At 43.9% G+C, this 18,239-nt stretch overlaps 1 protein-coding gene across 1 annotated transcript in view; it reads left to right on the top strand.

The window, feature by feature from the left end:
• The window catches only part of LOC119565613 (ras suppressor protein 1-like), a 58,674-nt gene extending 40,845 nt beyond the window's left edge, over positions 1 to 17,829 (top strand). The window contains exons 2-3 of the mRNA XM_037892982.1: positions 14,952 to 15,078; positions 17,726 to 17,829. Coding sequence (XP_037748910.1) covers positions 14,952 to 15,078; positions 17,726 to 17,829 — 231 coding nt within the window. The remainder of the gene's footprint in view (positions 1 to 14,951; positions 15,079 to 17,725) is intronic.
• The last annotated feature ends 410 nt before the right edge of the window (positions 17,830 to 18,239 follow it).

Below are 18,239 nucleotides of genomic sequence, written 5' to 3' on the forward strand. Positions count from 1 at the left end.
AAACTGTAGCAAGCAGCTACTAATCCCCCTTCCCTGCAGTCCACTCCGGGAGTTAGGGAAGGATGATGTTACACGTGAAGAAACTGAGGCAGTGCCTTATCCCAGAGCCACCCAATGAGTGAGAATGGAACCCGGGAATCCTGACTCCCAGTCTTGAAAGTAAAACCATAAACAGTCTGTGCATTTTAGTATTGCTTAGCTTTTTTTTTTTTTAAATAGAAGAGGTACTTAGAATTTTGCTGTACTTGGAAACAGTTGTAGGAACAGATGTGTTTGTAGCTGTGCCTAGAGAAACTGTTAAGGATACAAAATTTAGGGAGGAAAACCCTGAGCTGTCTTCACAGTTCAGAATTGGTGGCCAAACTGAATGAAAGTACGAGTGGCTGATTTCGACATGGACTGCTGCATAAACATATGCATAAAGGACAAGAGCATGCATCAGGAGAAAGTCACATTGTCCTGGAAAGGAGCAGCTGAGAGGATCGATGTTTTCACATCACCTTGTTAACACAGGCAGCTCCGTGCCAGGTGCTATCTTATTTCAGGGACGGAGAGAGAACTGCTGTCATGGTGAGTCTATTTTTGTCTCTGCCTGGATATAAATAGGAGGTTTATGAGCTTTATTAGAAAATACTGCTGCTGGTAGATATTAGCACATCTCCCTGCCTTGGGAAGGGCTCGTAACAACCCTGCATTCAGGCTTCGTGTACAACACACAAGGCATAAGTGGCTTTTATTACAACATTTGGTTCGAGATCAAAGGGAGAGCACATGATACAGAACAGAAGAGCCGTAACACAGACGTGACAGGCCTGGTTTTCAGAGCCGCCAAGCATCCACAGCTCCCACTGATTTTAACTGGAGCTCTGTCCTGTGCTCAGCTTCTCTGAACATGAGGTCTGAAATACAGACACACAGCAAAATGGCTTTGGCCGTCCTAAAGAAAATAATATTGGACTCAAAAGCACGGCCCCACCCCAGCACTAACCCAGACTTGTCTACTGTCGTAACCAGAGCTGTGAGATAGTTTTATATATATATATTGCTCTGTGTGTGTGTGTGTGTATAGGGCCTTATCCTTGCCCTCAATTAGCATAACCCAACTCTTGGGTGGAGCGTCTGCTGCAACTGTTCTCCTTTTTGCATTTTCTTTCAAAGCCACCTGTTGCAGAACGATGAACAGAGCTGGTAAATTTTAAACACCAAATGAAAAAAGGGAATGAGGAAAGAAAACAAGGCTCAATGGGCAGAGAGGGAACAAATGCTATCTCAGATGAGAAAGGAGGGGAGTCGGGAGAAAGAGGGCAGGAAATTAAAACAAACAAATGGTATCTTTTAGGGCTGCTGTTTGAGGAACAGGCTTTTCAGGTTTCCTGGTTGCATATCATACCTGGATATGAATTTATTATTGAGCAAATATGTGGAGATTTCCTTTGGGAAAATTCAATGTTCCGGTGATAAAGAACTGCCAATAAATTCCAGCCTCTATAGGGTACCAATATCAGATTTCAAAAGGGAGCTCTAAAGCAGCTGAAATATTGTACGGGGTGTAATCCCATTACCGGTGTTGTCATCTCCATTGTGATTGCATTATAGCCTCACAAACGGAATCGTTTAGTTATCTGACCCACATCTAGGTAACAGTTACGGTGTGTGCTGATAAAATATGTGGAATCAGCAATGTAAGGCACTCAGAGAGAAATTACCTCCCACCTGCTTTATGGGAAAATTGGGCTGTTAGTCTCTCTGAACTCTCCCTGGGGATTGCAGTGCATTAGTATCCAAAAAGGTGCACGATGCATTAGTGTCTGTGTTGAAAGATATTTCACAGACAGAGTGCGATGGTTCATCTGCTGATTTCCATGCCAATGCCCAGCATGGCTTTGCAGCTCAGGGACCCGTACAGGGCCCTCCTATAAGGTATGTACTTACGCATACGTAGAGACACACAATGTAACCCAGTGGTGATGTAGTTGTTTTTTCAATAGGAGACTCCACTCCAAGTTGAAGGTAACTGTATCTTGAATGGCAATAACCACACCTTATCCTGGGTAAAACAGTGGAGCTGTCAATGGTTCCCATGGGAACTTATTCCACAGTCTTGAAGTTAGGGAGCTCTCCCTGGTAGTCAGCCTAAATTTTCCTTTCCTCAAGTAGTGTCTTCCTCAAGTTATAGCCCCTTGGACCATCTGAAACAATTCCTCTCTCCCTTCCTGCTGTTTACATCACACTTAGGGACACTGGACATGCCATACTGATGATCCGTCTTGTCTAGCATCCAGTCTAACAGTGCCCACTAGTACCAGATACAACAGTGCAAGGTACAAGAAAGCTTGTACAAGGCAGCTTTGGAATAACCTGAGTGCAGGGAAAGTTTCCTCCTGACCCTCACTGGCTAAAAATTGGTGTATGCACTGAAGCATAATGCTTTATATCCCTTCCAAAACTGTACCAACCTAATTCTCCACTCCCTTATATCAGTTCTAGACGGCAGCTCTACTGAACTCAATAGTGTTCTGCTAATGTAATGGAGTGGAGAATTGGGTGCTTGTATTTTTTTTTAATCCTCACTATTATAACTGTAAATTCTTGTTATTCAGTCCTTTTCTGAATCCTGCTAAGCCCTTGGCCTCAGTGATGCTCTCATGTGTAAGCATCTGCATCATCTGGTCCTGTGCAAGTTTGCAACTCAATCTACAATGCATCACCTACTTTCAACAATTCACAGCACAACAACTTGTATCCTAAATTGCCTTAAGTGTGTGTAACAGCTTGTCAGTTACTGAAATTATTAAGGAGGTAAGACTGTATTGTAGGGGACTAGCAGTGGAAAGACTAACAAGACTGATGCCTTTGTAGGGGCATTGTAGGGCATTTGTAGGGCCTTTGTAAAGATATTATTTGTGACCTTTGATGGGAGCTCCATTGTTGAGACGATGAGGTCAGGCTGTATTTTGGCAGTTTTGATCTTGCTCTGCTCCTCTCAGTGCCTTCTTTGAAGATCAGACCTTCCTAGTGGTTGTGGTTAGATGTTTGGCTGCGTTTGTGTGTCCTCCCTTTGCACTGCCCCAGCTCTGCTCAGACAGCTAGCACACAGACCTCCAGCGAACTGCTCAATGACCACAAGTTCCATTAAGGTATGAAGGCGCCAGGCTAGGTTTATTGTTGACAAAGCAGGGTAATAGCGCCTGGCAGACCCTACGACATGTATGCTTGTGACAATGGACCAACTCAGTGAATGGTGGGACTTTCCATTCCCCCCTCACCTGGACAAAAATACATCTTTATACCCTAATATAAACAAGTTACATATTGCCCTTCTGACATAGTTAGTTACTGCCCCCTGACGTGGCTAGTTATTATCCATCACCTTGTACATGTTGGTTCTATCAAAACATCTCAATTACATACTGTCATGCTGACTTTATCTTTTAGGAGGGGTCAGTGTGTTCCTATTATCCTTGGGGAATGTTTTTGTACCATCCTTGATATCAGGATGTTCTGGTACCACTTGATATCGGGATATGTTTGCGTAAGTACTCTGTGCTTAGCACTTCTTAGGAATGCACATTTTTGCAATATCAGCCCTTTTCTTGCCAGATTCTGTGAGCAGGACCTGCCTCGTACCAGGCCTCTAATACAAGGGCTTATGTTTCAGGCTCACTTCCTACTACAGTGGTTGTTTTCTAATGGCCTAACCCTCTCCTGCTGATAATTATTCACAGATCCATTTAGTGCTGCTCTCTCTAGTTTGTTTAAATAGGAACTCCTCAGATGTGATAAAAGATTTTATTAAAGTTTGTTAAATCCCAGGCTGATTTATTTGTTGGGGAAGTTAATTCTCCCATGTTCACTTAATAAGGAATCTCTTAATATCCCACTCCACCTTTGTTCTCAGTGATGCTAGTGAGATCTGGAGATAAAGTTTACAGGGAATACCAGTAAATCTGTACATGAGTGGCTCTTTCCTCTGCTCTTTTGAAGTCACTCCAGGCTTTGATTCTGATTGCACATAAGCCAGTCTAAATCAGGAGTAACTCCACTGAAGTTAGTGGAATTACTCCAGTGGGAGATCAGAATGAGGCCCGCTTTCTTTAAGGGAGTGCATCTAATTTAAGGGCTTGATATTCTGTTACACTAAGTTTATACCAGTCCATTGGGTGAAATCCTGGCCCCACTGAAGTCAATGCCAATATTCCCATTGAGTTCAGTGAGGCCAGACTATCACCCATTGAGGCCACTCTTGACTCACACCAGTTTGAGAGCGGACTCAGTCCCTGTGCAGCGTTGTTGATGAGAACCCCATCTTCTCTTATTTCCAGTGGAGCATTGTATTTTCCAGCAACATTTCACACAGGGTTTATATTTTGTGGTTTATGGGATTTGTACTCTTGATTTTTGCCTGTGTACACTGTACACTGTTGAGATGACTTGGAACTTGCTCATATTTCCAGCCGGGCCATGCCTTAATTTTGCAAAGGCCAAAATTTTTGGTCTGAAAGTTTTTGCAATGGAAAAATGGGTTTTAAACCAAAAAGAAAAATGTTGTGATTTTTTTTCTTATTTTGGTTGACTTTTTTATAATTAAAAACACCTTTTCTCTCCTTTTTTGTTTGTTTAAAAGGAGGGGGGAAAGTGTAAAAGTGCAAGAGTGATTCCCCTCCGCCCATTGAACTTCACTAACTTTCAAATAATTTCAGACAAATTTATGACAAATGACATATAGAAATTTATCTTTGGAAGACTGATACATTTCAGAACCCATTGCGGGGGGGGGGGGGGGGGGGGGGGGGGGGGAGGTTGCCACAAAAAGCACCATGTTTTGACCAGTTCTATAGCATAGGTCTTCAGAGTGTAAAGCCAGTGTGTTTTCATGGAGAGTGACCGAGGGTTCTGCAGAATTTGCAAACCCCTCCTACGTGATTCTGCAGGAAGGGACAGTATTTGAGGGTGATTGTCGGGTATTGTTTATTCGCAGGACCTCATTGTCCACTGCCACGTGTAGTCATTTAGGCCTTGATTCTCATTTGCATTGAGGCTCCTTTACAGCTGTCCAACATCGTAGATGGGCCTTAAAATGGATGCACATTACTTTAAGGCCCCTTTTCACTGTCGGGGGCCTTCGTGTAAATTAGATGTGTAAATGTTCCTTAACTGTTGCCAAACCCTAACTCCTTCTTTCCGTACCCCCTCCCCCCACTTGCATCACCAACCTACCTGTCAATCTTCCCTCTTATGTAGTTCAGTGAGCCCCAACCCAGTTAATTCCATGCCTCCCACTTTGTTCATCCTCAGGCTGTCACTAAGCCTCCTGTCCCACTCTCAATCCTATCTGTCAGTCTCCCTCGAAAGGTTACCCGATGCTGATATCAGGGGGTTATAAACCAACTGCAAGGATGTGGTGCTTTCTTCTCTCTGAGGAGGAGTCCATGTGGCATTGACAAATGGCCTCAAATACTGACAGTATCTGTTCGGGAAGACATGGGTTAGAAGGAAAGAGGATCAGCTGATATGTTCCCCTTTTTTACATGTGATCTCCACAGGAAATAAGTGTGTTTAAAAGCCTGTTTCACACTGACGTCCTGAAAGGAGTGTTTGTCCCCGTGACATCTGCAGTGGAGATTATAAAAAGCGGGGGCGGGGGGGTGTTAAAAATGAGTTAAGTCAGAATGTCTCCAGCTGGTTATAAATTGCAGGAGAGAATTCTCATGATAACTTCTTCATGTCTCCAGGAGCCAGTCAACCCCAGGGCTGTGATGTGAGGTCGCTTCTCTCCGGGATCTCAAGATGGGTTATTTAGTACGATATGCATTCCACTTTCCGTTACTCAAGGTGTAAAATCCTTTCCACTCCCCATTGCCCTGCTGAGACTCAGGAGGCTGAATTTGGGAGCCTTCTTTCCCTCTATAAAAACAACGAGAAGTCCGGTGGCATATTGAAGACTAACAGGTTTATTTGGGCATAAGCTTTTGTGGGTAAACACCTCACTTCTTCAGATCTGCAGACCCATCTGGAGAAGTAGGTTTTTTACCCATGAAAGCTTATGCCCAAATAAACCTGTTAGTCTTTAAGGTGCCACCGGACTCCTTGTTGTTTTTGTGGATACAGACTAACACGGCTTCCCCCTGATACTTTCCCTCTATGTGTTTCTCTCTGTATGTCAGATGGCTCTCCCTTCCCCACAGGCAGTGATTGCAGCATAGATTTATCTTTTAAAGATTTAATCCAGCCCTTTTTTTCTGGCCAGATTGATAATCCCATCTGCCATAGCAAATTTCAATGAAGTGCTTGACCCAAGAGCTGTGGAAGCAGGAGGGAAGGAAGCAACACTGCTTAACAGACACGAGGGGGCATTAAAGTGCAGTGTATCACTCTTGGTACTCTCTATCAACTCTAAGGAGAAAGGGGGCAGATTCTGTGACCATTTACACTGGTGTAAACCCAGAGTATTGGCTTGAATGGGGTTCTTCTGGATTGACACATGAGAGCAGAAACTGGTCCCGTCTTGTCTTGAGGTAACTCCCAGTGCTTGGTCGCCTGCAGGATATAATAGCCTATAGCTTTACAGTGTCCACTGGGTATTGGACTTGTCCAGACTGCTGCTGATTGCTCACAAAGTAATACATAAAATAGGGAGACTTCAGAACTGGGCTCATTTACAATAGTTCGTTATTGTTCCTATTGGGCTAAATCCTGGCGTCCTCAGTCCTTTTCCAGGCAAGGCTCCCATTGAAGTTCTGCCTGACAAGGGAACAATCAGGAGTTTTATGATTCATCCCATTGTGTGCCATCAGAGTGCCCCCCACTGCATAAACACAGAGGGGGAAACAGTCCCTGCTCCATGGAGTTTACACTTTACATCAGATACAGGCCCCGTGTTGTTTATAATGAGGCATGCGTATCATAGCCTGGGGTTACACGGTGCTTTATAGAAAAGAGATAGAAGCTTTCCTGTTCCTGCTCCACAAAGTTTGCAATCAGATTGGGGGGAAAAAAACCCACACAAGTATTCCATGTCCCCTGCTCTGTGTGGGGTTGGGGTAAGGCAGTCTTTCTGGATTACCCAGTGGGCTTTGCTGATGGAGACGCTCCATAAGTTTGCTGTAGTTCACTCTATAGCGAAGCACGGGCAGCAAAAATACTAAGCTTCCCCCTGGAAAGATGATTGCCTCGCCTCCATGAGGAGGTTGAAAACAACATGGCAGTGCCCCCATTGAACCACTGATGACCAATGTGGTTACTGCATTTTGATTGATCTGATTCCCAGAGATAATGGAATTTTGCTGATTGACACCAGTTAAGGACCTGGCCCCATAAACTACCATAGAGTTACTCTGGATTTAAACCGGTATAAGCCTCATCCAAAGTATCTGAACTTCAAGGGTCTGCAGACGTGAGTTAGGAGTCTCCCAAGAATTTGACAAAGCGCACTCAAGAGGTTTTTGGGATTTGCTGCCAAGGAGCTCCCACAAAACAGTCTCCCAGAGACATATATGCTTGCAGATGTGTGTGGACTTTCAAATCTTAAGTTCCTCAGGATCAGCTTTTTGATAGTATTTTGTCATTTCCTCTTCCAATCCCTGAAGAAGTGAGTGGAACTATGTCAATTTACACCCAATGAGGTTGTTGCTCACTGGGCTCCATATTATGTTAAATGGGCCTGATTGTCTTCTCGCGTACACCAGTGTATATCAGGAGTGGCTCTATTAAAGCCGATGAGGTGAGAGGAGAATCGGACAGTGTGTCTTCCCTTCCTCACTCACATATTATAAGGTACACTTTGTAATACTGCCAAATCCTGTAGGGTGGCGATGCATAGATCATTTCTGGGAAGAGGTGAAAACTTTCAGCTGGAGAGCTAAGCCACCAGGCTTGCTCTGGGTCCATGCTGCCAAATTTTCAAAAGTGGCCATGTATTTGCATGCCTTCATTTTTGAGTGGCCAACTCGCGCCATCTTGGGTCTGATTTTCAAAGATGGTGAACACCTGCAGCTCCCATTGGCTTCAATGAAAGCTCTGCAGGTTGGTGCTGAGTGCTGGACAAGGCTATGTCCCTACTTTTTCCCGGTCCCTAAAAGTTAATGCCCATGCAAATGGTAGCAGGGAGATAAACATTTCTTGCCAACCCTGGTCTGGGCTGCATGGCTGTGTAGGCGGGAATCAGGAGCTCCTTGCACTTTGACCCCTTTCGACCTGTACATGGGTGGTTGAAATTGTGTTCAGATTTTATTTTGGAGACTGGTTGCATTCCAAATGTTTAGAGCAATCTTCAGCGGGAGTTGCAGGTGCTCGATACCTCTAAAAACCTCTTGGCTGGGAGAGAAGCCAGGCTGTCATAAATGACTATTAATTGCTTTAACCAATTTCCTCTAGAGCAGTTAGCAAAGCCACTATAAATCTTCTTTGGAAACATCAAGGCATGCTCTTAGGAAATATGATCATGATGAAGCAGATTGGGGCTTTTAAAAAATGACAGCAAAGCAACTTATTGTGGCTTTTCACTTGGCTGTTTCTGGTTTTCTCTAAATGCAACACATTAGCCAAATTGCATGCAGTCTGTTCTCATAATAAGAAGGGGAGGAACGGCAGAAGGATCTCAAGACCAGTTGGAATATTTTTCATGATTCCTGTAAAATGCTCTGTAGGTTTGTTCAAAAACCCTCTCCACACCTGTTCATCCCTGTAATGCTAGTTAACATGTTTATTTCTGAAAGGTAGATTCTCCAGTAGTGCATTTACAGGGATTTACAACCCTACCATGAACACAGCTCTAAAATTCATCTACAGGAAGAGTAGAATACAATATGTGCCCTTATCTGAAAAGCTCTGCGATTCTGTTCCCTGTTTTCTCCCATTGCTTCTCTTTCCATAGCCACAGACAACAGCAACAAATAATCAAATAGGGAAAAACCCTGTGGTCGTTCATTTCACCAGAGGATCTCCATCCTCTTTGTAAAGAGCAATTAATTAGGTCTCATATCCCTGTTTTGCATATGGTGAAACTGAAAGAGACAGGTTAAGTGACTTGGCTAATTAGTGTCTGTGCACAAGTCATTTTGACAGATATGCGTTTACCTTGCAAGTTTTCCTTCCTACTCCTTCCTTTTGGAAAGGTTTCAGAGTAGCAGCCGTGTTAGTCTGCATTTGCAAAAAGAAAAGGAGGACTTGTGGCACCTTAGAGACAAACCAATTTATTTGAGCATAAGCTTTCGTGAGCTACAGCTCACTTCATCGGATGCATAAAGTGGAAAATGTAGTGAGGATGTTTTATACACACAGAACATGAAAAAATGGGTGTTTATCACTATTACCAGCAGGAGAGTGGGGTGGAGGGAGAGAAAACCTTTTGAAGTTATAAACACCCACTTTTTCATGCTCTGTGTATATAAAACATCCTCACTGCATTTTCCATTTTATGCATCCGATGAAGTGAGCTGTAGCTCACAAAAGCTTATGCTCAAATAAATTGGTTAGTCTCTAAGGTGCCACAAGTACTCCTTTTCTTTTTCCTTTTGGAAAATCATCTGCCATCCAGCTTGCAGTGGTCAGGTCCCATTTTAGGGATCAACAGGAGGAAGGAAGGAAGGAAAGGGGTCAATTAAAAAAATGAGGGGGATGCTTGTCAGTTTTTGGTGCAAATCAGACTGCTGAACATTTCCAAAATATGTAGTAAACAGTAACTTTTCGTCCTATCACCACTATGAGGGAGGTAAGCTCTCTCATCACCACTGTATAAGTTGGGAAACTGAGGCACAGAGGTTCTGAGCAGGACAACAGAAGGATTCTCTGTATCTCTGTCTAAGGTACTTATACATCTCTCATCACTGCAGTATTTGAGTATCTCACAGTCTATTATTAGTGTATGTGCCCTCACTCCACCCTGGTGCTGCAGGGCAGCGCTGTTATCCCAATTTTATAGATGGGGCATTGAGGTCTAGGGTGGATTAAGTGACTTGGCCATGGTCACAAAAGATATCTGTGGCTGAACTGGGAATTGAAACCAGATCTTTTGAGTGCCCTGTCCACTAGTCTAACCTTCAAACAAGGCTGCAAAAGAGCTACCTGGAAACTTTGGGTGTCCCCATAGTGGATGAGAAGCCTGTTTACTATTGCGTCACTGCATTTCCTTCACAACCAAAGGAAACATAATTATTAGTAATATGAGTTAGCAGGGAGGAGACTCTCAAACCTGACCTAAGGATTTAACCATGCAGCATCCAAGTAAATGAATGGGGCTCGTGGCTAAATCCCCTAGTCAGCTTAAAAAATCTCCATCTGTTTCATTAGCCAGTTGTTTGAAAGGTCAGTATGGCGCATGCATGTATAACCTTAGTCCCTCCCTTTTGTTTTTGTTCCATTGTCTCCATCTTTATGGACAGTTCCATCATGGAGAGGGGTGAGGGGGCCAGTGGAGAACTGCACCCCACCAGGGCAGGACGATGGCTATGTCTCCTCTGCACCCCTTTTGGGATGCCATAGGCCCCCAGCCCAAGGGCACTAGAAGAGAGCATTTCCCTCTACTCAGCAGAGCACAGGGACTCTAACTGTGCACAGTCTCTGCACTGAGATCCCGTGTCTTCTCATACCCTCCTGTCTATCTGTGCCTGTGTCCAAAGGCCAGGCATGCCCTGGCTTTTAATGTCTGATATTGGGGCCGTTCCCGAGGAGTGATTCCAAACCAAAAGCTACTCCAGCTTCTCTCGCAGCTCTGTAAACACAACTGCTACTCCAGGCTTAGATAGTTTCCTGGCACCATACCTCTCACACTTTTGTCTGGGGGTTAGACCAGAAAGCAGGAGCTGGGTTTTCTGCATCATGGTCCGGTCCCTGCAATTTACCCATTTTGTGATCTTGAGCGAGTCACTTAAATAGTCTGTCATTGTGAAACCCCAACCTGCCTACCCCACAGGGGTGTTCTGAGGATTAATTAATATTTGCAAAGTGCTTTGCCATGCTGGGAAGAAAGGTGCATAGAATGCAAAGCATAATTATTAGAAATATGAATTAAGCCTCACACAATCCAGGAGAAGTAGATATCCTAGAGCAGTGGTTCTCAACCAAGGGTATGTGTACCCCTGGGGGGCACACAGAAATCTTCCAAGGGGTATATCTACTCATCTAGATATTTGCCTCATTTTAATACAACAAGCTACATAAAAAGCACTAGCGAAGTCAGTGCAAACTAAAATTTCATACGACTTGTTTATACTGCTCTCTATATACACTGAAATACAAGTACAATAGTTGTATTCCAGTTAATTTATTTTATAATTATATGGTAAAAATGTGAAAGTAAACAATTTTTCAGTAATAGTGTGCTGTGACACTTTTGTATTTTTATGGCATTTTGTAAGCGTGTAGTTTTTAAGTGAGGTGAAACTTGGGGTACACAAGACGAATCAGACTCCTGCGAGGGGGACCGTAGTCTTGAAAGGCTTATAATTTTGAAAGGCTTATAGAGTCAAAAAGAGGTCCTGGCTCACCACGCCACTGGATCTCCCTGTTGCCTGTCCCCCATCCTCCTCCACCTCTACTTCCTCGTCCAGCATATCCTCATCCGGGTTCCCTGCAGTGGCCAGTGACTCCAGCCCCCGTCCCCCCTCCCCCTGAAGTATCCATGCAGCTCTTGGCGGTGGAAGAGGATGGTGTGCAGCTCCTTGTAGAAGCAACACATTTGCAGCTCTGCCTCAGTGTGGCTATTTGCCTCCCTTGCCTTCTGGTATGCCTGCCTCAGCTCCTGGATTTTTACATGGCAGTGCAGCATGTCCCTGTGAGACCCCTTCCCCACTATGCCCCGAGCAATCTAGCTGTAGATGACAACGTTCCTCCAGCTGGAGTGGAGCCGTGACTCTACAGCCTCCTCTCCCCACAGACCCAGGAGATCCACCACCTCCCATGCATGGAGCCGGCACGCTTGGTTGGGAGCACGCAGAGCAAACAGGAAGAACAATTTCAAACTTCCCAGGGCTTTAAAGGGGGAGGGGCATTCACCTGTATGACTGGCTGCAGGGCAGTGGAGTTGAAAATGGTGACCAGCGTGGTCACGGTGGGCATTGTGGGACACCTCCTGGAGGCCACTTAGGGCGACATCAGCGACACAGCGTCACTCTAACTACGTCGCAAAAAGCTCCATGCCACTTGCCTCGGTGGTTTTAAGAGGTCCGTGTTGCAGGCAAGTTAAAGGTGCGTTGCGGGAGGCGCATTGCGGTGTGTACACCTCCATAGTTAGATTGGTGTAAGCTGTCTTATGTTGACTTAACTTTTTAATGCAGGCATGCCCTTAGCAAGGTGGTATGTTCTCAGTGAAAGCAGGTCTGGCCAGCCCGTTAAAAGAAAGCGTCTGTTCCCAGCAAACTCTGTTGAGCATCTATTGTTCTTTGATGTAACTCCCTTTCTTCCTTTACATTATAATCCCTGCAATAGAGTTCCCCCTTCTTGGCCCAGAGCCAAAATCCTTCCCACAGATGAAAAAGCACAAATTTGAACAATAGGAGCAGAATCATTTCTTGCAGCCATCTGCCTCTGGGATGTGAATGGAAACGGGGGTGGGGGGGTGGGGGGGGTGATGCTGCATATGCACTGCCTGGGAGACTTAACAAATCCCGCTGTGATACAGCCTGGCATCTGAAGCCATGACTGTCAGCGGTTCCTCTGCGACACTGCATATCAAAGAGAGGGAGAACAAAAGACATACAAAGCCAAATGGAGAAACTAACTGGAATTTCAGTTTAAATATTCTGTTTCAGCTCCAGGTTCAAATTCGATTCTGCTTGATTCCCACAGCCACTGCTGGCTTCCAGAGGCTTGGAGAGGGGGGATGATCCAGCAGCTAGTGCAGTAGGCTGGTACTCGTGAATGCTGGGTTCACGAGTGAATGTGGCAAGCTCTGCCACAGGCTTCTTGCATGAGTTTTGGCAAGTCACTTAAAGTATGTTTACACCAGAAAAAAAACCAACAATCCCATGGCCGTGAGTCTTAGAGCCCGGGGCCGGCTTGTGCCATGGGGCTAAACATAGCAGTGTAGACATTCTCACTTGGGCTGGAGTCTGGGCAAGGGGTGGGTCTCAGAGCCCAGGCTCCAGCCTGAGTGGGAATGTCTCCACTGGTCTTTTTAGACCCATAGTGCAAGCCTCAGTCAGTTCACCCAGGCTCTGGCACTTGGTGCTTCTTTTCTATTTTTGCTGTTTCAATGTACCCATAGTCTCTCAGTGCTTCAGTTCCTCATCCCAAAATGGGAATAATAGCACTTCCCTGACTCATGGGGTGTTCATGGGGCCAGTATAAGTACCTTGGATAGATTCCATTATTGCCTTTTTCTAGGATGGAGCCCAATAAATATAATAATAATTATTTTATACTTGCACAGTCTCTTTCATGAAAGGATCTCAAAGCACTTTACAAATACTCATTGTATTATCCTTGTATTTAGTGATACTAGAACTAGACCAAAACGTTTAGGGGAAAGGGTGGGGGGAATGATCAAAGCTGAATTTTTTTACTGGAAATTTAATTTTCCTGAAAGAACCAAACCCACAATATCTTTCTATAAAAGAAACTTCTGGGTTTTGCTTTTTGAAAATGGAACATGTTTCCTGGAAACCTTTTCTTAACTAAAAATGGATTTCTGTGAACACTGGAAATATTTACATAGGAAGTGTCTAAGAAAACAAAAACAAACAAATATTCTCAGGAAAAATCATGAACATTTTTTGACGAGCTCTCGCAAGCACCATATTTAGCAGGTAGCCTCGTTCATTGCAGTGGGATTACTCAGAGCAAGTACAACATGGATAAGGGTGGCAGAAAAAGCCCCTTGGTGATTAAGATGAGGTGGTAAATTTTCTACCCATGTTATTGATGGACATTTGATTCTGGGAACAAAAAGGTGATGAGCCTACCTCTGATCCACTGAAGTCTAAGGGAGTTTTGTCCTTGATTACAAAGACAGAATTGGGCTTCATTGTCAAAATTATCAAACCTCGATGCCTATGATTGAAAATGCCTTGCTGATGTGTCCAAAAACCGCAGCGAGAATTTAAATGATGGAGAATTTGTCATACACTTTGTGTAGCTGTTCCCAGGTGTTAGTTATCCTTACTGTTAAGAATCTGTCTCTTACTTCCAATGTGAAGTCTGAAGTTTTGATCGAGATATGACCTAGCTCAATGACAGGTGACTCCACTGCAGAGATTACTAAAGTGAGATTCTCTGGCTTGTGTCATGCAGGAGTTCAGACTAGTGGGTCCTTCTATCCTTAATGTCTATGTGCTCAACAACGTAGTGGCGTTTGAACAGCATTTAGGAGGCAACATACAGGTGGTGCTTTATGCGGCGAAAGGCGGGTGGGTTTTAATTTTTTTAAACGGGAGGCTTGCTGTACCCCAAGACTTTTTTCATCCTGTTGCACGATGAGCATAATTATGGGGTTCTGGATATGAAAAAAATATTCAGTGTGAAAAATAATTATGAGTTTTGCCACACGGTGTACAGCCATGACCACTTTGCAGGTATCGTCGCTGCCTATCCTTGAGTGCGATGTGCTCAGACAGTGTGGGCGTGCAGCTGACATGTCCTAGCTGTAGACTGTGTTGGCTCTCCAAAGAGAGTTCAGACAGACACATTGACTGTGCATCAAAAAAACAAGTTGAATGCCTGTCTAAAACTGTATGTGATCAGTGATCAGTGTCACTCTTACGTGGACAAGGGGCACAGGTGTAAAGGGAGGCATTGTAAGCAGTGTCAGGATTTGATTGCTGGTGATGTAGACAGCCACCTGTGATTTATGGATAGCATTAGAAATGCCCGAATCATCGGAAAAGTATATTTTTTACGAATTTGAACGCACGCAAGAGACGGGGGTGCATGTGCCCAATTACATTTTTGTTATGTCCCTAAAGCCAGGAAAATCCTGGGAATTTAAGGGCGGTGAGTGTCTTTTTACCTTTGTTCAGACCTTTACTGGCAAAGAGTTCCGGGACTACACACAATTCCTAGCGCACAATTCCAAAGCTTATGATGCGTACTTCGTCGTTAAACAGTTACTGAAGGAAAAGATGTGCATAGAACTGATAACTCAGGGTAGTAAATTAATGTGTGTGGAAGTTAAGGCCCTGGGCATTCGTTTTATAGACTCTTTAAACTTCTTGCCCATGAAGCTTAGCAAGCTCCCGCAGGCGATGAGGTTTGAAGGGTGCAAAGGGATTTTTTTTTAACACTTTAGAAAACCAAAATTATGTGGGGCCTATGCCGGGGGTGGAGCACTATGGTTGTAGACAGCATGATGTCCAGGGAGAAAGCAGAATTTCTTGACTGGTATCAGGACAACAGATATGAGATGTTTGACTTGCAGAAAGAGCTTGTGTATTATTGTCAGCGGGATGTCAAAATTTTGAGACAGGCTTGTAGAGAGAGGCCCTGCTAAATTCACAGAGGTAAAATTATGTATAGATCCTTTCCGGTACATAACACTGGCATCTGTCTGCATGGCTATGTACAGGTTTATGTTTTTGCAGCCTAACACAATAGCTCTTCTCCTTCCAGACAACTATCACAGGCAGAAAAAGAGATATTCAACCCCCTCTAGTCAGTGGCTGTTGTATACCGCTCACAAAGAAAATACACAGATATGGCATGCTTTATGGGGTGGAGAATTACAGCTAGGCCCCTACTTTCTAGACGGTTACACGGTCGTTGATGGGATATGCACAGCTTTTGAGTTTCATGGGTGTTTTTTCCACAGCTGTGTCACTTGTTGTGAAAAAGCACAGAACTCTATCATAGAATCATAGAATATCAAGGTTGGAAGGGACCTCAGGAGGTCATCTAGTCCAACCCCTGCTCAAAGCATGACCAGTCCCCAATTTTTGCCCCAGATCCCTAAATGGCCCCCTCAAGGATTGAACTCACAACCCTGGGTTTAGCAGGCCAATGCTCAAACGTCTTCATTGCCTGTTTCACCACCGCTTATGCCCGCTTAGAACTATACAATCTGCTAGACAGGCTGCAAGAGCAATGCTTGTACCATGACACTGACTCGGTGATATTTGTGAAAAGGGAGGGTGGCTGGAACCCTCCTCTGGGGGATTATTTAGGGGACATCACAAGTGAGATTCTGCAGGTTAACAGATCACCGAGTTTGTGTCAGCCAGCCCAAAAACATATGGGTACAAGCTGTCTGGAGGAAAGGCCTGTATGAAAGTCAAAGGGATTACCCTGAATGTAGCAAACTGTGAAAAGATCAACTTTGATAGTTTGAAAGATCTAGTCCTGGATATAGCGTGGTGCTGGGAGAGAACACCCCCCACCCCCAAAGAGAGGTGCAGCAGCCCTCTATCGCAAGGAACAAAAATCAGTGGCAAATAGAGACAAAGACCCTTAAGAAAATGCAGAAAGTCATTTACAACAAGAGGGTCCTTGGACAAGGGTTTAAAACCCTGCCCTATGGCTTCTGAAAATGGATATGAGGTGGAGACACCGCTTTTCTGTAATTCTCACAGGGCCTAGCAACTGCGGGAAAAGTTATTTTATAAAAAATATGTTGGATAATGCCCAACAAACGTTGTCTGTTATGCCTGAGAACACTGTGTGGTGTTACAGTTGCTGGCAATCTCTGTATAAAGAACTGCTCGGTAAATATCTCTTTATTGATTATTGGTAGGGGCTGCCCGATGCTTTTGATGATGACCATTTGTTTCCTACCAATAAATATGATTATCATAGATGATCTGATGAACTCTGCTTGTGAAAGCGATGAAATCAAGAAAATCTTTACCAAGTAACAGGTTTCAGAGTAGCAGCCGTGTTAGTCTGTATTCGCAAAAAGAAAAGGAGTACTTGTGGCACCTTAGAGACTAACCAATTTATGCATCCGATGAAGTGAGCTGTAGCTCACGAAAGCTTATGCTCAAATAAATTGGTTAGCCTCTAAGGTGCCACAAGTACTCCTTTTCTTTTTACCGAGTAAGTGCATCATAGGAACCTGAGCATTATGTATATAGTTCAGAAGTATTTTGTCAGGGGAAAAAAGAGTTGCGTGTTTATCCTAAACACAAAGTACATGGTTCTTTTAAAAAAACCCCAGGGATAAATTACAAATCGCTATGCTCGCTCAGCAAATGTAGCCCGGCAAAGCGCAGTTCTTTCTAGAAGCTTTTGAGGATGCTACCAAGAGACCTTATGGCTACCTGGTGGGGGATTTAAATGCTTCTACACCAGAAGTTTATAGGTACGCAGGGAAAATGTACCTGGTGCCCAGCCGCCAGTTACAGCAATTAAGGGCTCCCCCTCTGGCAGAGGACAATATCAGAATGACCAGAACCCGCTTACGGGATGCTGAAATGAAGTCTGTTCGTCAAATGACTAACTTAGCCGAATACGAAAAAGCTAAACTTTACAGCGGTGTGCTTCAAAGATACCTAACGTACGTGAAGCAGAGCAATGCGGATAAAGGGAAAATAAGTCTATTTCTATTGGAACAGGAACAGAGTGTGACTGCCAAAGCCCCAGAAACACCAAAGACCTCAGACTCTGTTGCTCAGGGGGTGTTGGATAACGTGAATAAGCGTTATGAGAAAAATGCATTAGTATTGCTAAATAAGCTGGGCCCAGATAAAAATATCTCTTCATGGAATGATAAAGGGGCTTTTGTGTACAAAGGCTCAGTGGTTAATGGTTCTAACTTGCTCGATTTAGTCAGGGCCGTCACCCAGTCGCGCTCTGTTCCTAGCCATGGCAGAACTGAATGTACCATCTTCTGTCATGGGCAACGCGGCCAACAGAGATTTTTTGGAACGCCTGAAGGCCTCGACCACCGACACCGGGGTAGATTGAGAAACACTGCTTTTTTAATTTTTTTTTTTTTGCCGTCTAAAAAACAAAAATTGGCCGAAAGACCCGAATGGCTGTTTGTAATGTTTTTCATGTTCTAAAAAAAAATAAAAATAAAAATAAAACTGGTAATGTTTTGCTTTAAATAAAACATTTCTAAACTTTTCCAAAAAAATTAATATCTACATGTACTTTTTTCTGAATTGGTCATTGTTTTGTTTTTTTGTTTTTTTTAAAAGAACAAAACCCCATCAAACATCAATTGTCTTTAAAACCCTCACCTCGGGTGCTTTATTGGGTAACATGGGTATGAAAATTGTTGCAAAATACACACATCTGGGTTTGTTGAAACATGTTTGGAGCGAGGCTAGGCATGCCCGAGAATTTACATTTTATATTTTTTTACAAAATTC

This window comes from Chelonia mydas, chromosome 2 (assembly GCF_015237465.2).
Source record: "Chelonia mydas isolate rCheMyd1 chromosome 2, rCheMyd1.pri.v2, whole genome shotgun sequence".
Taxonomy (NCBI): domain Eukaryota; kingdom Metazoa; phylum Chordata; order Testudines; family Cheloniidae; genus Chelonia; species Chelonia mydas.